The sequence below is a fragment of the Cyprinodon tularosa genome, unplaced genomic scaffold (genome assembly GCF_016077235.1).
Source record: "Cyprinodon tularosa strain WSP-4 unplaced genomic scaffold, ASM1607723v1 ctg702, whole genome shotgun sequence".
Taxonomy (NCBI): Eukaryota; Metazoa; Chordata; class Actinopteri; order Cyprinodontiformes; family Cyprinodontidae; genus Cyprinodon; species Cyprinodon tularosa.
The window spans coordinates 137949-163267 of NW_024039455.1; the positions used below are offsets into that span (position 1 = coordinate 137949).

The following is a 25319-nucleotide window of genomic DNA, read 5'->3' on the forward strand; positions in this document are numbered from 1 at the left end:
AGGAACTTTACAATTCTCAACAGTCTGAAATCTAACGGTATTAACAACTGACATTAGTAGATACAGCTGAAAATAAGCATTCAGAGCTGTCTTTACTCAAGTTGTAAACATGGGCTGTGTGATATAACTTGGACACAAACTTGTCATGGTGGACAGACCAGGTTTAAAATCAAGATGAGGCTCAGGATATGTTGTTTAGTTTATTTATACTAAGAAAAGTCAGCATATCAACATGGTCTCGTGTGAGACTTGCTCTCTTCTGCGAGCAGATATGTCCTGCTGCTGAGAAGATTCGCTCTGTTGGGGTGGATGTTGCAGGAATGCACAAAAGGGATCTTGCTACATTGGACAGTGTGGGAAAACGCCCCTCATTTTCTCTCCACCAGCTGAGCGGATCATCCTTTTTGCCTATTGGTGCCTCTGTGAAGAACAGCTGAACTTCCTTCCTCACCATTTGGATTTTTAGGTCCTACTGGGTCTCCTCCTCTTCCTCACTCCGGCTGTCAGTGTCGGACTGAAGAAGGTTATCCAGCGCTGACTTTCCCCCTGAGACATTGCCCCTCCTCTTCAGCTGTAGCTCAGGGTCATCATGTATCCCAGTCTCAGCCTTAGCTTCTATTATGGCAAGAACTTCAATTGTGCTTTGCACCCTTGTGCCATCTTCAGGGGAGATAAACTTCATCTTTCGGAATCTTGGGTTGATGGCAGCTGCAAGAACAAGTGGGTTGTCTCTCTCTGCAGACACAGTGTTAAGATTCTCCAACCTCTCACTTATTCCCTTTCCTGCAATTGCTCGAAAGGCTTTTCCTGCACTCGTCTCAAACTGTGTTTGCTGTATGGACCGTTGCAGACCTTTGACCAGCTGTGGAAGACATGAAGCAGTAGCATACTCCTGTCCACTGAGGAAAATGGTTGCACATTCAAAAGGCCCCAACCCTTGCACCAGCTCTTCAAGTAGCACCCACTGCTCTGGTTTGAGGTCACAGTAGTGCTTGCCTCTAGGTGTTACCTCAGGGTCAGAGAGGGTCGCTGTGACTGGCCATCGCTGCTCCAGGAGTCTCTCCATCATGTAGTACGTGCTATTCCATCGCGTATTTACGTCCTGGATCAGCTTGTGCTCTGCTGTGTTCATTTGCTGCTGCTTCTTCAGTTTTGAATTCGCCAGCTCACTTCTCCTAAAGTGCTCCACTAAGTTTCTTGCTGCACCGGTGGCTTTGTTGATGCTGGGCTCTTTGAGGGTACTGTTAACAATAAGTTGGAGAGTGTGCCCAGCACAGCGCACAGAAAACCAACCATGTTTTTCTTCCAGGAGTCGAGCTGCAGCCACCATGTTAGACCCGTTGTCATGTACTATTGCTTTAATTTTGCTAGGCAAGATGTCAAATTTCTCTATCACCTCTTCCATCCATAACATGATGTTGGCAGCAGTATGCCTCTCCTCTAGAGGTAGAGTGGGGAGGTTTAGAGTTTTCATTTGCCAGTCTTTGGTAATGAAGTGACACGAAACTCCAAGATATGCCTCTGTGGCACGGCTGGTCCAAACATCACACGTCAGTGTGAGGGAGCTGCTGACCTCTTTTAGGATCTCCTTTACCTTTAAACACAAAAGTTGATTTTTGTAAATATTTAAAGAGCAAAAACCTACAAATCAACAGAAACTATTCAACATAAAAGTTTTATTGCAGCTGCTCTATCATACTACCAAAATTAAGTTATGTATTTCAGATATTTTAATACATAATAAGTAAATATGTAATATATTAATTAAATATATAATTGCTTTTAAATGACATTTGTGATTGCTTGTATGAAATGTGTGTGTGTTGGTGGGTGGGGGTGATTGATTGCTAATATGAAATACATAATTGCTATTAAATGAAATGTGTGATTGCTTATATGAACTCTATGTGTGTGTATTTAAACAATTACCTTCAGAAACATTGTACTGTATTTCTGCTCCATCAAGTGGGTGAAATGGGTCCTGGATGGCAGGATATAGTCAGGGTTGAACTGGGCTATCATCTGTTGAAACCCAGCACTGTCAACCATGGAGAGTGGCCTCATATCATAGATGAGCATCTGCAGTACTGACTCAGTGAGGGCAGCCGCCTGTTGCGGGGTGCATGTCTGCCTCCTTTGCAGGAAGGGGTCCATGGTGCTTCTCTTCTTTGGACTGCGTGCATTTAATTTAAAATATGTTTGTCAGGCAGTCTGGCATAACGCTCAAGCTCTTTTTAATAGCAAAAATGCGCTTATAAAATGCACAATGTATGTCATTAAAACTGCATTGGCTTGAATGTTACTTGCATCTTACCGAGGCGAGTCAGACTCTGTTTCGTTCAACTCCCCGACGTGCTTTCTCTTTAAATGTTCGTGCATCACAGAGGTGCCTTGCCATGCAAGGTCTGCTTTGCAAACCTTGCAAGTAATCTTTTTATTCGCCATATCCAAGCTAAAATATGCTCCCAAACTTTAGAAGTGTTGGTACGTGTACCTGATATTGACGCCACCATATTTGTATGTTACCGCTCAGAGACAGAGACACTACTGCGCATGAGCGACTCTCAGCAGAGATCATAATCAAGTGAGATGCCTCACTCTGTTGGAAAAACGCGTCTGGCGACAATAGTCGACAATGGAATTCATTGTTGACAATTTCTATCATCGACTTTTGTCGACAACGTCGACTAATCGTTGCAGCCCTACAAAACATAGAGAGGAAAACAACAAGAGAGGGACAAAATGTAGAAAAAATTATGTATGTCTACTCTATTAAAATTTCTGTATCTGTATAATGGGTCTGTTTTATGTGCTGTCTTCTCATTTCAAAGGGCCCCCTGCCTGTCTTTGCCTAGGGCCCCAAATTTCCTAAATCCGCTTCTGCTGTGGTGGTAGGATCTCTGATCCTCCGGTGTTTTAGTGTTTATGTAAGTTTTCTAACTCGATAAACTCTGCTCCTCCACCTGTGCCCTCTTTCTTCAGTACTCTTCAATTCAACATTCTTCAACATTTTCCTCACCAAAATACAGGCTTACAGGACATCATCTAAGTTTTTTCTGAAAAGGTTTCGAGATATATTACAGGGGTCTTTATCAAATTTGACAGCTCTCACCAGACCAAACTGAAGAAGGATTGCTAATGTTTTTAAGCATGTGGAGGCATATTGTTCTAGGCCCTTCCAGAGTCACATTTAACTCAGTGACCTACTCGTTAATCATGTGCTTTGGTGTAAGTTGTTTACTTGGCCACATGGATCACAATGACACTGCTATTACACAATTTCCTCAGAAAGAGTCTCAGGATAGGGTGAAACCTGCATGAGAGTTGAAAATGTTAAATGGTGGCCTTCATCGTTTAACAACTACTTCCTTCAACCTTTGTTCACCCTTCTGCTTCTGAATCTCCCCTTTTGGGACTCTGAGTTTTTAGTTTTCAGTTATTCTGTTTTGTTGATCTTAGGTCTATTTTCAATTATATTCAAGCAGTCTTTAGTTACTCTGTGTTACCCCCTTGTGCTTGTTTCCTTTCCCCTTGGCTTCCTTCTAGTTAGTTCCACTCACACCTGCTCCACATTCAGCTCATTAGCCCATCCGTTGTTCTGTTCCCCTTATATACACCACCTCTGCAATCACTCAGTACTGTTTCCTTGTTGTTTTTAGTTGCTTTCTCGTCTAACTCCCCACTTGCATTTTCCCTAATTTTTTATTTTTTTTGGTTCTTTGCATTTGTGGATGTATGCCTCAGTTTTTTATTAAGTAAACCAGAACTCATCTCTGCTTCACACATTGCTGCATTTTGGATCCTCAAGCAACCTCACCCCCATTGTTGACAGAAGGAACCAGCAAAAAGTATGGACCCAGCAGAGTTGAACATTGAAGGAAGCCTGGAGGACTTTAAAAAAAATCTCTGTGTCAACATCGCCACTCTCAGCCCACCTTGGAGACGGGTAAGCGCGACTGCACAACTTAAAAAAAAAAAAAAAGTTAACTCCCCAAACTACTCTCCTGTCAGGTCTAGGGTTACTGGACATTTTTGAGAAAGTGAAGTGGAACCAAAAGGCTGTTGCTGCTCAGCTTTTTTAATAAGACTCCTCCACATGTCAACCTATTACAACAGCTTATTCAGTTCACTTCCCAACTAGGTAACTTTTCCCTGTGGTTTCACTTGTCACCTCCATGACCAAAAAAAAGCTGGCTTCAAAAGTCGGACCCGGGACCTCCCATTGTTGACAAATGGTTTCACTGCTTACCAGTCTCAAGAGTCACACTTGAAAAACAAAGCCTTTGGAATTTTGTTTGTGTTGGGGAGATGTTTTACAATGTTGTGACAGAGTAAATGCTGCTGACAATGGGTCTCTGTGGTATCCATCCTTTGTGTTTTTATGGTAAAGCCTTTTTCTGAATAAATTTTATAGAGGAGAGGATGAGAGGTTGGTTCTCTGAAGTTTTTGATTGTCCTTTTCCTTGTATAACTATTTGTTGGGTTCCTTTACAGTACATTTTTTTTCTTACCTCGTACATAATCCTTTGTGTTTTTTTTTTTTTTTTTCGTGTACAGTACTTTGTCTTGCTACTGAGCTGTGCTGTATAAAAATTGCTTTGCCTTTTGAGGCTCTCATATGTGTAACAATGCATTCTTTTTTTCATGGTAATATGCAGCGATGAGTACCACTTTGCATCTACCCTTCTCTGCTGGCAAAATGGTGGCTGGAAAATGCAGACATTTGGACAAAACATTCTACTGCTGCTGACTTAGAATAAGCCTAAGGAGATTGGCCTAATGTGCTTAAAAACAGTGGTAGTAACGATATAGCTCACTCTAATGGGAGCTGCTGAAATTCACAACTAGCGAGACAACTTAAACCTCAACCTTGACTTTCTGGTACCAAAGTTGGATTAATTCTTAGCGATGCTAGTAACCATGGTAACGTAGTCTGAACAGTATACCTACTCCAGGGCAGGCTAGCTTTCAGGATTGATCTGAATCCTAAAAAAAGCTCCACCCAGGAGCCAATCAGCTGTTCTGGAAACAAATCAAATAGTTAAAACAAAAATGTTCTTGACAAATTCAGTAGTTTTGTATTTATTTGCTACTTTTGTTAAGATCTGAGGACAGGGGAGGACAACTGGAACGTCTTAAAATGACGTGGGGATTTCAGAAAAAAACAAAAACACAAAAAAGACGGGGAAAAAAAGTTATTCTACTTGTAGAAAAAAAAAAAGTGTAGCTTATGAGGGTAACTGGCCGAGCTAATACAGGCTAACCTATTTGATATTGAGCACAGTTAGCCACAGACCTACCAAGGTCTGCCCTTTAAACACTCATTTTGCAAACCTTGTTCATCATAAATATTTTTGTTTTTGTTTGGACAAACGGGTCAGTTGTCCCAGGCCCAAGTCAGAAAGGGGCCCTAAATTGATTGTCTGAACATTAAAAATACAGGCAGTACAAGCAGTTTCTCTGAAGATATTTGTAAATAAATATATATACACACACACATTAGGTGTATGTAATATGTTTCCTTTAAATAAGGGGCCATTAGAATTCCCCCCAGCCCTACATGAAATGCTTTGACCAGGAAAACAGCGGGCTGCAACTTTTAAAGTTTGTTTCATTGCAAACTATCAATGTCAGATTTTCAGAAGTCCGGCGCACAGAAAACAAAAGAGAAGAGAAAGAGGGAAGATGACAACAAAAGCATGAGGGATGTTATGAATAAATATTAAAAATAAACTAATGATGAATCTGGAACGGAATTAAAGAATGATGCCCATTCAGGGCCAGGTAAGAAGCAATGCCTTTATATATAAGTATAGCATCCGCTAGTTAGTGTAAGGGAGAAAAACACCTTTCTTTTACAGAAATGCTTAAGCTTAACGCCAAAAGAGCAGAAAGATGGAAGAGGTCCAAAAAGCACGACAAAAAGTAAACTATCTCAGAGATGGCAAATGTGCTAGTGATAAAAAAAATGAGCTAGTATTAAAATCTACCGTACCTGCTCCAGGTAATTGTTGCATTTGGACTGGCATCAGCCTCACAGGTAAAGCTCTTATCTTTCATTGGTCCTTCAAAAATTTTCACCTCCAAAGGTGGATCTGTAAGCCCAGAAGAACAATTTTATTGCTGTGATCAAAGGAAAGGAAATTCTGTTACTAATGTAAGTAAAATAGTTCTAAGCTTGGAGAAAAAGTGCATCAGAAAAGTCAGCTGTTGATCAAAGTAAAAAAAAAAAATTATTTTAAACACTGGCACACAGTGGTTGATCTCAGTTTAGCACAGCGTTCTCGCAAGCATAGTTCAGTGTGGCAGGTTGTTACGCCCCACAAAGTCACCATAACACTGAAAATCAGGCTAACGAGCTAAATTTTTTGTGAGCACAAGGGCACATTTCAGCACAGATGCTGGTTAGGCTGAAACTGTAAGAAATACAATCGAATAATCTCAACACCCTGATGATCAATGGGCGTAACGGCAATGGAAACAGTGTCTTTAAACATATTTACCTCCTTAAATGCACATATAATGAGGAAAGTTCTGTGAAAATCATTCGCCGTTAAGACTGTTATTAGTTTGACAAGGCAGTCGAACATATCTCCCCCAATCAAAAAACATATGTCTTTTATATATAAATAATTCCTGTATCAAAGCCTATTTTCCTATAATAGTCCTACTATTGATGAACTGACAAACTCAAGCTTCAAATGAAGCCTTTAAATAGAGTAGTATAATTGAAAATAATCCGCAATGTAATGTAATATTCAGACCTCAGGGTTTACTTGGAGCACATTCTCAAGCCAGATGCTGAGTCTCATTCTCTTTGAGAATAATAAAAAAGGTAAGGTACCATTTCAATAGCATAGCTGTCTGAGGTATGAAAGTGTGAATATTAAAAATTTTACTTGTAGTTGGAACTTTGTGCTCAAAGTTCAAGCAGCTAAATCTAGTATTATGTAAGCCTATAAAAATGCTCTAAAAGAAGACAAACTGTGAGATTTATTGCCTAGTCTATTAACAGAGAAAAAAAACCTTTTCAAAAAACACCCAATAAATATCTATTCTTTCAGACATGAAATACAGTCCAAGTCTGTTGCAGTCCAGGTGAATAAAGTGAATAAAGCAACAGAAAAACACTGCTGAGACGAATGTGGAAAAACACCTATGGAAATATTTTGGGTTTAGTTCACATTTCCAACAAAAACACAGATGAAGCAGTTGTTAGGTTTCACATTTGCTGAGTTGTGGCTTTATTTTTTTGTAATCGCTCTCTACCCTTACTATTCTGCAAAGCTAGCAGGTCTCTACCCAATTGGAGTCGAAGTCGCTTCATGTCCACTATAGAAATCATGAAAGGATGTCTGAATAAGTCCAAACAGTTCACTAAGAAAAACCTGATGATGTAAGGATTACTGATTTTTATTTTTTATTTTTATGGGAAATGCTTGAATGTGGAAATAGGGATGGATTAGGGAAATGCTTTAATGGTGAAATACTGTCACTATTATAGCAGAACTGGCAACGAATAGAGATAAAGCGTATATCTACTGTGCACCAGGACATGCATATTGTGCAGTGATGGCAAATGACCTGTACTTTGTAACCTTTTTATGTCATGGGAATCTGAAGAGCGTTACATTACATTTAGTATTCATTAAAAACCTAATGTCATATCATGGCAGCTAGCCAAAGAAGGAGAGGAATGAGAAAACAGCTCTCAGAAGCATTAAAAAAAGAAAAAGAAAAACTTGAATAGGGAGAAGGTAGACAAGTGAGCAATGAAGAAAAATGTAAAAGGCAGTAAGTAATTTAGAGCAGTCTATCAAAATTGGGTTGTAAAGACACACGGAAATGTTGGCCTTCAAAAGGATTACTAGCTCCTGGTGATAATAGAATAGAATTCAACTTTGTTGTCATTCCACTGTCATAGGTACAGAAGAACGAAATAAATTCTCTGCATTTAACCCATCTCCTTGGGGAGCAGTGGGCTGCCATTGTGCAGCACCCGGGGAGCAGTGTGGGGTTAAGGGTCTTGCTCAGGGACCCAGAGTGGCAGTGGGGGATCAAACTCGCAACCTCAGGATTCAAAGCCCTATGCCCTAACCACTAGGCCGCCACTCCCCATAAAGATGATAGGCTACTGTTGTCTTGCAACTGGGCAGACTGGGGTCCTCATTTCCAAAGAAAAAGCAGCAGATGCTGGGTTCAGAATAAGTTTCAACATTTGGCTCTAATAAAAAAAAAAATATGCAAATTTGACCATCTTCCAACTCTAAATGGTTTTGACTACTGACAAACAAATGTTAGTTCACTGTAAAAAGTTGGTTTGTCTGACCATCTTAACCATAATCTGTGTAACACAGTGAAATGCAAGTGTGTCATTGTATTGTGTTTTGCAACGACCCCTTAGGGAGTACATAGTTGTGCCCTTGAGGAGGATTATTGGAGTGAGTTTGCACTTCCCCCATAGGCACCAACCCTGGTATCAGCAGTGGGCTAAGAGTATTTATATTGTACACTAAATGAGAGTAAATGCACTGTGAACCCTGATCTTACAATTTCAGATCACTTTGTATAAAATGGGTTCTCTGTTTGCCACACCCTATAAATCTCTTTTTTCATAAATATAACAAACTTGGTAAAGCAAGCACAATGTTCTACACATTTATAGAACATTTCCCCAATGCAGTGTTATATCCAATGACTTAATATTTAATACCCATACAGAAACGCTACATTATGTTATACAATAACTGTTTTCAACCCTCACTATATTGGGAGCGGAAAATATAGAATTTATTCAAATAACTTTCAAGCTGTCATACATTGTTCCTTGAGTACACCCCATTTTTTCTTTAAGTTATTTGATGTAGTAATGGGCATTGTTGAACTTTATAAACTAAATCTGTACCGTACAAAAATTTGATCGAAATAATTTACCCTGGGAATGATCACACAATCATCTATGGTGTGAGGGATTGCTGTCATGTCAATGAGTCAATGAAATTATCTGGTTTTCCTTAGATATAAAACTTTGAACTAATTTGTCCATATGATCTGGTTGAATTGTCTATGTAAAGTGCCTTGAGATGACGTGTCAAGAATTTGCACTATAGAAATAAACTGAATAGAAATGAAATTGACTCTCACATGCTTTTGATATGGTTGTGGCCAACAGTTGGTTAAAGTAAATGCTGGACACCAGGAAGTCCAAAGATTGTCTGCTGAGAGTTCATGAAATGGTGGAAGCAAATTGTGGAAGACCCAGTATGTCTATAGAACAATACCAAGTACCCTGCAGTCCAGTTCTTAGACCAGTTCAGTATCTGAAGTGCAGTATAACATAACTGACCAAATGCCAAAATATGATTATAAGAAAGAGGATACTAGATGAAGGATGCCAAACTGTACAATTAAAGTCTTGTGACAAATCCAAAATCAACCTGTGCTTTGTGCGACACTAAAACTGCTTTAAGGATGTTCATAGAAAATGAGCATATATGAAAATTCCAAGCCCAAAGTCTTCTCAAGCACAAGTTCCAGGCAAATTCGAGATTCAAGTTCATTTTCCTAAATAAAAAGTACAGTAATGTGTTGGAACTTCCATGACTGCTGAAGGCAAAACTGATGTTTTCAGGTAATTGCATACACAGTAGTAGCCATTTAAAATTTCCCCACTTTCCTTGATGGGCACTTCGGTGGACCCTTACAATTCCTTTTTTTTTCTTTTATGCTGGGAGTTGCAGGGGAGTAGGCTACCATTTGGCGGGCATTTGACGGGGAAGGGCTGCTATGATACAATAATGCCTCTATTGTGTTGACAAAGGCAACTTACATTTCATCTCAAAGTAAGTTTGATCTGCTCAGGTTAAAAGCTAAGCTTCCTTTTAGTTCTGCCTAGCTGTAGGCGTTCCATCTCCAAGTCAATCTACAGTTCTAACACCACAGCATTCCCCCTGGAACTGTTAAATCTTGCAGTAGTTGTCAGGACATGACACGGGTATCAAGATACTTTCTTTGAAGCCCATTTATGATCAAGAAATCCCCACTGCCAGGGGAGGATCAAAAAAGAATGGCTCCCAAACTGCAGAACTGTAATTATAGTTTCTTTATAGCATCAAAATGTATATCCAACTAGTGACATTTTAAGTGAGAAGCTTCAGCTGCTCTTATGGTGCAATAAGGGACAAAAGTATGCAAGGGTTTGTAAAAGTAATTCACAAAAGACACTATTGTTGTTCTGCATTCTGTGAAGAGAAGGTTGGAGTCCTCCTTCTCACAACCTTCAAGTATGAAGTGTATTGAATGACAGAGACACAGGAAAAAAATGTTTTCCCATCAACTGTGGCCATCCTAACCAGTACCAATGCATACCTTACCAAACTCTAACCCAATTGACACCTGTATCACACTCATTCTGATGATGAAACTGTACAAATGGTCCTCACTCTGCTTTCTATATAAGTGCATACACACACACATACACACAGGATAAATACTTTCTTAACAATGTATAACACATTTTTTATGCAATCAGTTCTTCAGTGCAATACATATTACTAGCATTTTATTTGCTAGTAATATGCATTGCACTGAAGATATATTAATCAATGTAACTGATCAAAGTCACTTTATCAATAGCTACGTTTACATGCACAAAGTTTTACCAATCCGATCTTAAACTTAGTTTATCGGAAATTCCCAATCTCCGTTTTCATGGAGACTAAATAACCTATCAGATAGTGATGTGTGTATACAGTACATGTACGCAGCATTCGATCAGATTAAATTAGTTGAGAAGGTGCTGAACCGTCTAATCTTCCGGTTTAATAGCAGAAATAGAAACGGCATGTTTTGTAAATAAACATGTACTTGTCCACTCATTCTAAACTTTAGCTAGTCTTTGTTCATGTCCCTCACATTTCTTTTTCTCCAGTTGTGTCTTGTGTTTTTGGTGGTCATTAATTAAGTTTTGGGCTCAGCAGTATGTTAATTTAGTGCTCCTTCCTTCCACACGTTGCATTCATTACCGCCTCCTCCACCAAGCAGGACCAGAAGCAGTGGAGGAAGGTTAGTACAGAAAAACATGTCATGATAAAGTTGCAAACATGTGCTGAGGAGATCTTCTTACCCCAAACATCTGAATGGATGTGTACATGGATTCCAATCAGAATGGTGATCGGATAAAAGCTCGTCTCGCATACGAAATTTAATTTATTTCCAGCTGGACTGAATTGAAATAGAATCTTCAGCCTGACATTTTAAATGAAACATTTTGGTATTAACAGGCCTTTAATCTGATTATTTGTGTCCATTTAAAGCTAATGTAATGTTTGGATTTTCATGTTGTGATGCATTTCATTAAAAACTAGTTCTTCAGGCTTTTCAGAATAAAGAAAAATGACTCACCTTTAGATGTACAGATAATGGCTCAAGTAAAAGGCTTTGTCTCAGATTTCTCCGGTAAAGTTCTCTCTCAAGGGGATAATGTTTCCTGGGAGGACAAAAGAGAAGCTACCCAAAGCATTCCCATCCGTCTACAATTGCTCCTTTCGGAATTTCTGTCCTGTAGATTGGTTTGAAAATACCTTCAGTACGATCGCATGAGTTGAACCAAGATGAACCACTTTACTTGGAGTATAAATCTTTTTTTTTTTCACATTTAGCACTAAATGAGTGTTTATGTATTTAAAGATAGAAATAAATATTCTCAGTTTATTCAAATGTATCAATCAGCTTGCAGTATCATAAAAAAACACAAGCAAATTAATAAGGAACAACAAAGTAAATCTTGAAATACAAGTCAGCCCAGAAACTATTCACTTTTCAACCCGTTTTCAGATTTCTAAAAGTAATGTTAGTCTCCAATGCTAAAATGTCAAGAGATTAACATAACTTTATGACCCTGCTCAAAGTCTCTGTGATGATAAGTTAAGGAATTGCAGTTTTACCTCCTGCCACCAGAGGGCCACAGACACTAATGCACTCCTTGGATATGTTTATGGTTGTTGCAAGTTATCCGTAGATGAAGAATGTTTACTTCACGGTTTACCTGTATCATCTCGACTCGTTTTCAGTAATAAATAAGTTCAGTTACGAACCCAAGTTTCTTCATTTAGATAAGAAACATTACATGGTACCAGGAGTGGTCCAACAGAAGTCATGGAAAGTGTGAAGCCGCCAGAACCTCTGAATTGGACTGGAAATGTAGACTGTGAATGGCGAACTTTCAAGCAACGATTCAGTTTGTACCTGCAAGCGCTGGGACTGGACACAAAGCCAGACGCGCGGAAAATAGCACTGCTTCTTACCATCGCGGGACCCCAGGCTGTAGAGGTATTTAATACGTTTGTGTTTGCTGCAAGGGAGCACAAGGAACAGTTTGACAAAGTTGTGGAAAAATTTGATGACCACTGTTCACCAAAGAAGAACGAAACATTTGAACGGTATGTGTTCCGGTCTCGCATGCAATCGCAAACTGAAAGTTTTGATGCTTTTGTGACGGACTTGAAATTGAAAGCCAGAACATGTAACTTTGGAGAACTGAAGGATTCAATGATTCGTGACCAAATAGTGTTTGGAGTCCATGACAAAAAAGTGAGAGAGAGGTTACTAAGAGAGCCCGAATTAAAGCTGCCGGAGGCTATTAAAATTGGTAACGCAAGTGAACTGGCTAAGCTGCATGCAAAAACATTCAGTGGACAGAAGGAACAGGAAAGTGTTCCCGTAGCTGCGGTAAAGCAAATGCAGAAACAGAAAAAAATGAGCAAAAAAACAAATGTGACAGAGATGTTTTCATGCAAGAGATGTGGAAATCAGCATGCACCAAAGCAATGCGCAGCATTTGGCAAAACGTGTAGCAAATGTAAAGGGAAGAATCACTTTGCTAAGCAATGCTTTTCCAAAGGGAAACAGAGTGGCAGTGATAGAGTCCACACAGTGGAAGAAACGGAGCTTGCTGATTCGTTCTTTGTTGGGATGGTAGCACAAGCTGAAGATAGCATAGCAGCACAGCCAAAAGACATTGAACAGAGCAAAAATGCAACCTGTGCTAGAAAAGACAAATGGATTGTGCCACTGGAGATAAACGGTGCAGTTATTCCGCTGAAATTAGACACAGGAGCAAAGGCAAATTTAATTAATGAATGTGACATCAGAGCAAAGAAGGTGAAACCACGCATCCATCCAAGTTCAGTGAAGCTCAAAGCCTATAATGGACACCACATTGACACAAAAGGTACATGCAAACTTAAAGTGCAAATTAAAGGAAAAGAGCACCACCTGATGTTTGTAGTTGTTCCGGAGGGACATGACTCATTATTAGGTGACGCTGCATGTGAACATTTAGGCTTAGTGAAGAGGGTTTACTGCATTAATAATTTTACTAGCCAGACCAGTGTTGAGGCAATAGTGAACCAGTACCCAGACATCTTCAAGGGGTTTGGAGTTTTACCATTCACCTACAAGATACAACTGAAGGATGATGCACAGCCAGTCATCCATGCTCCCAGGCGTGTTCCAGCTCCTCTACGAGAAAAGCTGAAGCAAGAACTAGATAGAATGATGTCACTGGGTGTGATAAAGAAAGTGGAAGAGCCCACAGAATGGGTCAATTCGATGGTGTGTGTCAGAAAATCGAATGGAGAACTACGTGTGTGCATGGATCCAAAAGATCTGAATAACAATATAAAAAGAGAACATTATCAAATACCTACCAGAGATGAAATAACAAGTGAGATGGCGGGTGCCAAATACTTCAGTAAATTAGACGCCTCACAAGGCTTCTGGCAGTTAAAACTGCATGAGGACAGCACAAAGTACTGCACGTTTAATACACCATATGGGCGCTACTGCTTCCAGAGAATGCCTTTTGGCATATGCTCTGCTCCAGAAGCATTCCACAGAACGATGGAGCACATCATTGAGGGCATAGAAGGTGTACGTGTGTATGTCGATGATCTGATTTTATGGGGATCCACACTGGAGCAACACAATGAAAGGCTCATCAAAGTGCTTCAGAGAGTCAGAACAGATCCAAGTGTCAGTTTGGAGTAAAAGAAATCACCTTTCTGGGTGACAAGCTGTCACCAGCCGGTGTGGAACCAGACAAAAGTAAAATCAAAGCGATACTGGAAATGCCTAGACCTGAAGACAAAAAAGGTGTGTTGCGAGCATTAGGTATGATCAACTTCATTGGAAAATTCATTCCAAATTTATCCTCCAAGACTGTGCACTTAAGAGAGCTACTGCATGACAGGTGTGAGTTTAAGTGGACATCTGAACATGAGGAAGAATGGTCCCGTCTAAAAACAACTCTCACAACAGAGCCAGTGTTGACGTTTTTCGATCCTTCAAAAAAAATAAAGATATCCACCGACTCATCAAAGGATGGCATTGGAGCCGTTCTACTACAGGCATGTGGAGAAGACTGGAAGCCTGTCGCCTATGCGTCGAGAACGATGACAAGTGCTGAGTGCCGCTACGCTCAAATTGAAAAAGAGTGTTTAGGACTGGTGTACGGTTTCCAAAAGTTCCATGGCTATGTGTATGGTCTACCAAAGTTTGTGGCAGAGACAGACCACAAACCGTTAATTGCTATCATCAAGAAAAACCTCAGTGAAATGTCACCTCGCATTCAAAGGCTCATGATGAAGCTACAACGTTATGATTTCGACCTGATTTACACACCAGGAAAGCACATAGTGCTAGCTGATGCTCTGTCTAGGGCAACCACAGAGAAGGAGGAGCCGGCCGAGTGTTCCACGGAAAACTAAGTGAACCTTCATGTGAATCTGATTACTGAGACACTGCCCATGTCCGATATGAAATCCAGACTCATCGCTGATGAAACCAAGAAGGATGCCGTCCTACAGAGAGTCATCCAACTGATAAAAGAACATTGGCCACGGGATGAGTGTCAGCAATACTACAACATTAGAGGGGAGCTGAGCTTTGTTAATGGACTGCTCTTGCGAAAGAATAGAGTAGTCATTCCTCAGTCTCTGAGACCAGACATGCTAAAAAGACTACATGAAGGACATCTAGGCATGGAAAAGTGCAAGAGAAGGGCTAGAACCTCCATCTATTGGCCAAGCATAAATGCTGATATAGACAGAATGGTGTCAGGATGTATAACATGTCTAAAACATCAAGCTAAGCAGCCAAAAGAGCCAATGATAATCACAGAAATACCTGACGAGCCCTGGCAAAAAGTTGGGACTGATTTGTTCTACTTGGATGGAAAGAATTACCTGCTTGTAATTGACTACCTATCCAACTATCCAGAGATTGCACTGCTCCCCAACATGTCAGCGGCCTGTGTGATTAAACACATGAAATCCATCTTTGCCAGGCATGGGATTCCTCAAGTTGTGTATAGTGACAACGGCCCATCCTATAGCTCCAAAGAGTTTCAGGATTTTGCACAAGAATATGACTTTCGTCATGTGACTTCTAGTCCCCTGTATGCTCAATCAAACGGAAAGGCAGAGAAAGGTGTGCACATTGTTAAGCAGCTGCTCAAGAAAGTCATTCAGATCCATACTTAGCTCTGCTGAGTTATAGAACTTCGCCTCTTGAGCATGGCCTGTCCCCTGCAGAAATCCTTATGGGACGCAGACTACGCACCACACTTCCATACACCTCTGAACCGAAACAAAAGGAAGTGAAACAAAAACATCTTCAAAGGAGACAAAAAGCCAATTATGACAAGTCAACAAAGAGCTTAGTACCACTGGCTAGGCATGACACAGTAAGAATACACGATTCCAGCACCTGGAGTAAAAAAGCAACAGTTCTTCAGGAAGTGAGTCCAAGATCTTACAAAGTCAAAACAGAAGATGGTCAAGTCCTCAGGAGAAATCGAAGAAGTCTGCTAAAAACACAAGACACATGGCAAGAACAAACTGATGAAGATTCACTGGGAGATCCAGCCTCCACCGCAACAGACGATCCACCATCGGAAGATCACCAGAGAGCTGTGGAGACTGACTTACCAGTGTTGAGAAGATCATCACGCACTGTCAAGGCACCTGACAGGCTGAATCTATAAGGACTATGAAATGTATCCTTTTCATTGAAATTTGAGTTATAGTTTATGTTGTTTCTGAAGTAATGTTAAGTTAAAAGGAAGAAAAAAAAGTTCATAGTTATATATATGTGAGATTACAAGAACATAATAATATACAGATTCAAACTGCTTATAATAAGTATAGAGAGTGTTTGTAAAATTGTTTATTTGTAATGTTATTATTTCTAGGAAAAAAAGGGGATGTGATGATAAGTTAAGGAATTGCAGTTTTACCTCCTGCCACCAGAGGGCCACAGACACTAATGTACTCCTTGGATATGTTTATGGTTGTAGCAAGTTATCCGTAGATGAAGAATGTTTACTTCACGGTTTACCTGTATCATCTCGACTCGTTTTCAGTAATACCGTATTTTCACGACCATAAGGCGCACCGTACTAAAAGGCGCACTCTCAGTTACGTGTGCCATTTCTGTATTTAACACACACATAAGGCGCACCGGACTATAGGGCGCGTTTTTTATATACAGGTACATGTCCTCTACTACCTTTAAATACCTCTACTCCGTATGTAAAAATACAGCGGGGGCAAAACTGAGTATGACTGTGCTTTATTCATGTATTTATAACAAAGTATTAATCAAACCTGGGAGCTGGCCGTGAGACAGACACATCGCAGATGACACAGCGCTGTGGTCACTTCTAAATTAACTTAAAATCCTGAAACCTGCCGACGGAATATGTTAGCTTTTATTACCGGTATCCTAGTGCCTGCCGTTTAAATTATTTAGATGAAAAACACCTGCCAGCCACCGCGTGAACCCGGAGGCTGCCCAGCCTAGAGGCTGCTGATGAAAGGATTTCTACTGTCGGTGCACCGCTGGTATGTGGGGGTCTGAGCGCCTCCGACAGAAATAGATAATAATTGCAGTCAGTTCATCCAGATTAAGTTTTCAGGTGGACTTTCTCACTTAAAAACATATTAAAACTACTTTATTCCCACTGATCACAGCAAATATAGCTGCAAGATTTAGATTATTTAGATGAAAAAACACCTGCCAGCCACCGCGGTGAAGAGGAGGAGACCCGGCCAAGAGGCTGCTGTTGAATTAAGTTTTCAGGTATAAAAATAGAGCAGGAGCAAAACTGAGTATGTTTGTGCTTTATTCATGTATTTATTACAAAGTGTTAATCAAACCCATCAAAGTCATCATCCTCTGTTTCTGAATTAAACAGCTGCGCTAAATCAGACATGCCAATTTCCCCTTCTTCGCTGTCAGAGTCACTTTCCGTGCAGCGCGGCTCCTCAGAAATAATGCCGGCTTTTGCAAAAGCTTGAACAACAGAGCCAGCAGACACGTTAGTCCAAGCATCTACAATCCATCCGCAAACGGTGGCGTAACTTGCCCGGCGCTGCCTTCCACTTATCCTGAAACTGTGGTCTCCGTCGGTCATCCATCGCTTCCACGCCGCTCGCAGCCTTACTTTGAACGGCCGCTTCACACCGATGTCGAGCGGTTGAAGTTCCTTTGTCAGACCCCCCGGGATAACGGCGAGTACAGCGTTCATTTGATTCACCTTTTTTTTCACATCGGCTGTGAGATGGGCACAGCCACGCTTTCATCATCTCCTCATCCATCCAGCCTTTTTCATTTAATATCATATGTCATCAGAGCGATGTGTCTGTCTCGCTGTCAGCTCCCAGATCAGCTTCTCTGATTGGTTGATGCGGCGAGTCCAGCAACAAAACTTCAATTTTTCCATCTCGAGCAGCAGCAGCGCGTTGGCGGTGCGTCAGATGCTTAAACGCTTCCCGACGTGCTGCACCTGCTGCTCAAAACGCGCTGCGAGACCTTTTGCTGCACCTATACGCGCGTCAACCATTGACTTTGCATGTAAACTCGCTGCTTCTGCTGCACCTGCTGGGTCCGGTTCACACCGATGTCGAGCGGTTGAACAGCGAGCACAGGGTTAATTTGTTTCCCCATGTTTTTCACATCAGCTGTGAGATGGGCACGCATGGAGTTACATATTAACAGCGATGGTGATGAGTGGGAAAAAAAACACCTGGTCTCCTTACATTCAGCCACTCTTTCATCATCTCCTCAATGAGGTGGTCTCAAAAGTCGCAGTTACAACACACATAGGGCGCACCGCACCATAGGGCGCACCGCACATTTTGAGGGGAAAAAAAGACGTTTAAGTGCGCCTTATAGTCGTGAAAATACGGTAAATAAGTTCAGTTACGAACCCAAGTTTCTTCATTTAGATAAGAAACATTACAGTCTCCTCCTCCTCTTCCATCTCTTTGTATCTTCCCCACTCCTACAGACCAGAAAACACTGACTTTTTTAAAAATCTCCAATCACATTTTTTTTGCCATGATACACTGACTATGTAGAGGTCATGAATAGTCATGGTGGACAGATCTGCACAGGTTTTTTCCACTTCTGTCTCTGTGCTACACACAAGTTAAAACATTTTCCCACATTTGACTTGGGCAGATTATGAAAAGTTATTAAAAAGTAAATAAATAAAAAAGAGCAGCTATAAAGCAAAGCCCCACTTAACCAGTCTGTACAGCATTTTAAACCAGAACAGATAGAGAATGTTCATATGTCTATATAAAAAAAAAAGATTAGATCTAGAGGAAATAGCAGCAATAAAAACTGTGGGGTGGTTAATAGGCTGGCTGAGGCAGTGAGAGGTGATTCTCAGAGAGGGATCTGTGAAGTTTATCAAGGTTTTTTGTTTTTCATAAAGGAGAGATGTGCCGCGCTTACCGGCTCTGTCTGCCCCTCATCTTTTTGTTTTTTGTGAGGCTCAAAGGGGATCACTATTTTACTTTTTTTCTCCTCCTAAAATTATTTTCAGAAGAGGACCTGAAAAGCACCAATCAAGGACCCATCATGACAAAAGAGCAACTTTTAAACTGCTACTACTGTATGGAGTAAAATGGCTGTTTGTAATGCTCAATGACAGGTCTGGGATGTGATAATAGGGGCAACAAGGTGGTGTTTGATAAGCTGCCATGCTGCTGTGTAAGGTGCTTTTCTTGCTTGGATGGCTGTAATCTCGCCAAATCAGGCCCTGCCATAAAAGGTTGGTTAGTTCTGCACACATGCTGGATTGAATATAAACTTTCCCTTTTCCAATCATAATTTCTCCTTACTTTTTAGCATCTTTTATTACTTAGCCCATTCCGCACTCTTTTGTTCTTTTTCTTCTTATACTAATTGCCAGAAGCTTTTTGTATCTCCCATTAATGCACTGTGCCACCTGCAGCTGCTGCAGAGCACCAAATATTTCACAGAGCAGAGACTTTCAGATCATGCTGGCAAGCAAACCTAGTACACTGTTTGTCATGTAAGTCGTGTAAATGCTCAAATAGGGAGAGGTGAATATGCATGGCCTTCAAATAAACTGGGGAAAACGCACAACGATGTGTGCAACGAAAGTTATGCACGTGACCGTTAAAAGAGTATAATCATATCCAGCTTTCAAAGAATGATGGGCAAAGAAAAGGAACTAATTTGCATGATATGCAAATATAATTGTTTATGTATAAATATAAAATAACCGTCAAATGTTATTGTTTTTACAGCTAAAGACAGATCACAATGATGTTGTGTGTGTCGCTCATGTGTAGGAGAGACCCCACCCTGTAAGTGATTAACAGGGGCTGCAGTTTTAAGTCTTCTAAATACTTGCTAATGGAGCCATAAATTTAAAACCGCTAACAGGTGCATGCAAATCTGATACTGACGTTTGAGACCTTTGAACATGACTGTAAAAGCTGAGCAGACTGGAAAAACCAAACCGAAGAATTTGTTTTTTTGTTCTCAGACTTGTCCAGGGTGCAAGATGTTAAAAAAATACTTTAATACAAAAAAGGAAAACTGAAGTTTTTTTGTAAGCACATTTATGAAGCCACATTAACGTATGAAAACATCATGTGTGTCGCCAGTGTGATTTTTATGTCTATTTCTGCCTATTTGTGTGAAATCCTGCTTCCTAGTCCAACACCTTAAATGGGTTTATAATAAATGCAGCAGCAATGAAAGGTGGGCATTAAATGAATAAGAAGTTTGAGTTGCAAAACACAGAAAAGAGAGAGGAAAGCTATCATTAGCACTCAAATTGTAGAACAATTATATCATTTTGGCTTCGGCAGTGCCAGTTTATTGACACCTCCAGAGCCAATATACAAACATTGACTATTGGAGGCAAATGCCTTTGAGCATTGTGAGATGAGATATGAGACTGTGCCTTTTCTCAGCCAATTAGAAGCAACCTTGAATGTTTTCAGTATGACTGTATAGGCAGAGCAAACTGTAAAACCATCCATAAACCTGGCCAAAAATGTATTTTTCTACTAAGACTTGTCCGGACAGCAAAACCACATTTATACACTAAGGAAAATGAAACATGCTTTTGAAACCACGTTTAAAAAGCCTGACTACATTTGCTCAGGCTCTATAGATGGGAGAAAGAAGAGATTTACTCACAGTTAATCAGTATTTCGTAGGGTAGGGTTCGGTTTAGCGTCTCGGTGAAAATGACACACTCGACAGGACTTCTGTTGATGTTCTTGGTGGGTGTCCCCAACAGTGTGCTTGCTGTAGTTGTTGTATCGTTGGCATGAAGAGTTGAGTTTGTTGTCGTTCTCAATTTGACTTTAAGAGCATCGGTCCTCCACTCTACCTCTGCAGGTGGCTTAGACCCCGCAGCGATGCAGGTTGCAAGAGGAACCTCTCCATCTCCAAGTTTGGGACGGGCATCGACTATGCTCGTTTCTGGGGGCACTGGGGTTACAAAAAGATGCAGACAAGAAAAGTAACACTTCTGTTACTTTTTAACACAAAAAGAAAACCAGAGATGTTATTTAAAAAAAATTACCGTACCCAGAACAGTTAACGTTATATCCGTCCTGAGACTTCCAATAGGAGCAATGGAAAAAATGCAAGTGTATGTTCCTTCGTCCTTCAGCTGAACGTTAGATAGCTGGAGAGTCCCATTGTTGTCAGCAAATGTCCCGATGTATGTAAATCTGTTGTCTTTTCCATTAATATATTCAGCTTTGCCACCAATGATGATTAAGAAATTGTCCGTCACTGGTTTTTCTCTTGTCCTTCTCTGCCATGAAATCTGTATGACATTCTGATTACTCTGTAGCACACTCTTGCAGGGTAAGATGGCGGCATCTCCAAGCTTTACAGTGATTGCTGTAACAGGCATAAAATATGACCGTTATTAAATCCAGAGCAAAGGCAGCAATAAAGGTGAGCAATAAAATGAAGGTGAGCTCCATTGTGTTCAGGGAAAGGCCAGTTAGCATCACTACAGAATCTGTGGGATTTTCTCTCTTTTTAGAGAGCGCGGTTTCCGACGCTACGGAAACCGCGGCAGACCAAACCAGATGAAAGTGCGCATTCAGCTCGGCAAAGAACTCATGCTCTTCCTCAACACTGAAGTCCTCAGACATTTTTTCTTTCGTTGTTTCTTTCTTTTCACAGGTAAACAGCACATTTCTTCTTCTACGCTTGCATTATCGGCAGGGCAGACGCTGAATGCGCACTTTCATCTGGTTTGGTCTGCCGGCTTCCGTAGCGTCATGAACGTGCAGGCACGCGCTTTCAGGAAATGCTATACACTACTGTTTATGCTCTAAAAACATTCTAAATGACTTTGTTTCGAGTAAATTCTGGATGCTACCCACTCAGGACACTTTGAATACATTGGACGAGCAGTATGGAGGAATATTGACACATTTTTGGTGGACTTTTATGGACCTTTCTGCCTCGGGCACCTTAGACCTCCATTATTTGAATGTCAGCAGACAGCAAGAAGCCTCCCAGATCTCCAGATGCATTTGAGATATCAAAAAAGTACTCCAGAGTGTTGTTCAGCATGGGGGTGAGTAGAAAATGAAGGCTAATCATGTTTTGGGTGTACTATTCCTTTAAGTAGAAGTATAGATACTGCAGTTTAAAAACACTCCAAAAACTACTTAAAGTATAAAAGTATAAGGTAACCTTTTAAAAAAACAAAAAGCTCAATGATTGAAAGCTAAATTTTTTGACTATTTCAAAAATTCTTTGAAATAGGGCCAAGGATGAGGGAGGTCTTGTTAGTCTCCATCTCACGATACGCTCTCGCCTGTATCCGACCTTTCAGACATTTCAACAGTTTTCTCTGAATTTGACATTGTAGCATGGCATAGATAATTCATGTTTGCAGTTTGAAGAACACCTGCTTGCTTCTGATGATTTCCTTTAGCTAACCGATGAGTGTTTGCGTTATATGACTCATCCAATGACACTACTTTCCAGAGAGAGAGAGAGAGAGAGATCATATTTGGAGATATTGATGGGAATGCTCTGTGCAATTTTGTTTTTGAATAGTGTGAGTCTGTGAAACACTTTGAACTGAATTAACTGGTGCTTTACATTAATAGAGCATGACCGAATCCTCCCAAGTCCCTCCTTCCAGACCTCACTCCCAATCTGTAAGCCCAGCTCCTCCTCCCATGCAGCCCTCAAAGAGTCTGTGGAAAAAATGTATTCCCTCTGCAAAGATTCCAACAAAGCTAGAAATGATTTTTTTTTTATTCTGGGGAGCCCAACAGCATTCTGCCAAACTTAATTTCTTCTGGGAGAGATATGAAGTTCGGGATGTTAATTTGAACATTATTTCTAATTTGCAGATATCTGAAAAAATCTGTGTCCGGAAGAGAGAAGTGGTCCCTCAGTATTGCAAATGAAGCAAACTTTTTGTTGATGTACAAATCTTTGATTGTAGTTAGGCCTTTTAGCCTCCAATTTTTAAATGATATATCCGATAGTGATGGGGTGAAAGCATGGTTGCGGTAAATTGGGGTGTGAACCGAGGTATTTGGTAGGTCACAATGTACCTTCATTTGTTTCCATATCTTTAAACAGTTTAAAACAATCAAACTCCACTTTTTCTGAGGGAAATTGGTGCTGAGAAAAGAAGTGCCTCAAGAGAACCGTTTCCAAAAGTGCTTCTTTCCATAGCCACCCAAGGGGGTGTATTTGCAGAGAGGTCTTGAGGATCTAAAAAGTGTACTTAAGTACAGTATTTGTACTTCGTTACTTGACACCTTACCGCCCTAGATATACGTATAATGCACTGAAAGGCATCTGTCTAATTACCTATAACTATCAGCGTATTGTGGTTCTCTTGTGTCCTTTAAGGATAGGAAAGCATTCAATAAATATATGTTTGAGCTCTTTTTTGGAAAATGCATAAACCTAATGAAAGCTTTCATGCCAACTCAATGTTCCCACCTATGAAGGACCAACTCTGCCATATTTAAAAATAAATACAGAAATAAATAAATGCTCATTAAATGTATAAGCATACAATTAATTGCCAACAAAAAAGTGAGACATAAATGTATATAACTCTTAATAAGCTTCTTTATTTATTTGCCTTTGTAATATTTACCTTATTTATTTTTCTGTCCTTTATAATCTTCAACTTTATTTTTTAATTACTTATATTTTTAAGTATTTATTTATGTGCATGTTATAATATTTTTGTCTGTTTTATTCTTCCTTTGTATTTTTTTACCTTAGTTATTTCTTCGCCGCTGTTTATTTCTCTCTGCCCTTTTTACATTTCTCTATGCCCTTTTTACATTTCTCTATGCATTTCTGTCTCATTATGCAAATGAGGAGGGGGTGTGTCCTAGAGAGTCAACTTCTGCTCATTGGTTGGCTTGGCGGTCCATCTTCTTAACTCACAGAGCGCAGAGTACTAAGTTAAATGTTCTCTTTTCTGTTGCTGTTGTTCAATAAAAGTACGTTTTAAGATCATTTGAGGCGAGAACCTTATACTTCTAAGCATCACCATATGGCCCATTCACAGATTTAATGCGTAATTTAAAAGAAAATGTGACGAACTTGAGAGGACCGTGGCAACCAGCAAAGCTCCGAAGCTGACGGCAGCCAGGTCTAACCACAGCCCATCTGCAGCGGCCCTCTCTCGGCATAGCCGTGTGTGAAGCGTGTTGGTTAGCATTCTACTACATCGGTCGAATCTACAGGAGGAGAGTCTGATGTCGAGTCTGAAGTCATTAGAACTTGAGTAGGGACTTTGCCAAACTTTAGCTTCAATTTAAACTTTAAATTTAAATAAATTTGTGCTTAAAAGTATAAGGTTCTCGCCTCAAATGATCTTAAAACGTACTTTTATTGAACAACAGCAACAGAAAAGAGAACATTTAACTTAGTACTCTGAGCTCTGTGAGTTAAGAAGATGGACCGCCAAGCCAACCAATGAGCAGAAGTTGACTCTCTAGGACACCCCCCCTCCTCATTTGCATAATGAGACAGAAATGCATAGAGAAATGTAAAAAGGGCATAGAGAAATGTAAAAAGGGCAGAGAGAAATGTAAAAAGGGCATAGAGAAATGTAAAAAGGGCAGAGAGAAATAAACAGCGGCGAAGAAATAACTAAGGTAAAAAAATACAAAGGAAGAATAAAACAGACAAAAATATTATAACATGCACATAAATAAATACTTAAAAATATAAGTAATTAAAAAATAAAGTTGAAGATTATAAAGGACAGAAAAATAAATAAGGTAAATATTACAAAGGCACATAAATAAAGAAGCTAATTAAGAGTTATATACATTTATGTCTCACTTTTTTGTTGGCAATTAATTGTATGCTTATACATTTATTGAGCATTTATTTATTTCTGTATTTATTTTTAAATATGGCAGAGTTGGTCCTTCATACCCACCAACTTTAAATATAAAGTTACACCCGTGTAATTAATACCTTTCAGTTCTTTGGAGAAAGCGGTCCTTTCTGTGATAAGAGTATTGCAGTACGCAGTGGTGTATGAGGTGCCCCCAGGGACATAAATAAGAATGAACTTGCATATACACATATTAAATTAAACTCTTCTATATAATATACTGAAAAACATGCATAAACACTAGTGAAAAGCTCTCACATAAACTACTGAAAACATTTCCCTCTTATATAACCTACTCAAAAGTTTTCATACAGTGATGAAAAGCTTTACCTTTCATATACACTACTAAAAAGCTTTCATATACACTATTAGTGAGCTTTCATATACACTATTAGAAAGCTTTCATATATATACACTATTAGAAAGCTGGGGGTCATAGTGGTGAGCACTTCAATATAAATGAAAAGGGCCAGTCAGCCAATAGCAAACAGAACAGTATTCTCCTAGTAGAAAGGGTTAGACCTTAAATAACACCGCGACGTTCAGAAAACGAATAATGCAAAAA

At 39.9% G+C, this 25319-nt stretch overlaps 2 protein-coding genes across 4 annotated transcripts in view; both read right to left on the bottom strand.

Moving 5' to 3' along the window:
* The window catches only part of LOC119772218 (poliovirus receptor-like), a 44166-nt gene that overhangs the window by 18214 nt on the left and 633 nt on the right, over positions 1-25319 (bottom strand). For both annotated transcript variants that reach the window (XR_005279233.1, XM_038268557.1), the window contains exons 2-4: positions 20926-21246; positions 20530-20826; positions 5996-6095 (exon numbers count right to left, since the gene is read on the bottom strand). Coding sequence is in view for 1 of the 2 variants with exons in the window: in XM_038268557.1 (XP_038124485.1) it covers positions 5996-6095; positions 20530-20826; positions 20926-21246 (718 nt within the window). In the remaining variant the exon portion in view is untranslated. The remainder of the gene's footprint in view (positions 1-5995; positions 6096-20529; positions 20827-20925; positions 21247-25319) is intronic.
* Positions 425-2377, bottom strand: LOC119772217 (zinc finger BED domain-containing protein 4-like). Of its 2 annotated transcripts, XM_038268556.1 has the most exons (4): positions 2126-2377; positions 1930-2095; positions 661-1594; positions 425-630 (listed from the first exon to the last, which is right to left on the bottom strand). In XM_038268556.1, exons 1-4 carry the CDS (start codon positions 2152-2154, stop codon positions 470-472), a joined length of 1290 nt encoding a protein of 429 aa, XP_038124484.1. In that variant the 5' UTR covers positions 2155-2377; the 3' UTR covers positions 425-469. The 2 variants fall into 2 exon arrangements, with proteins under 2 accessions (XP_038124484.1, XP_038124483.1); XM_038268555.1 differs by having other exon boundaries at positions 425-1594.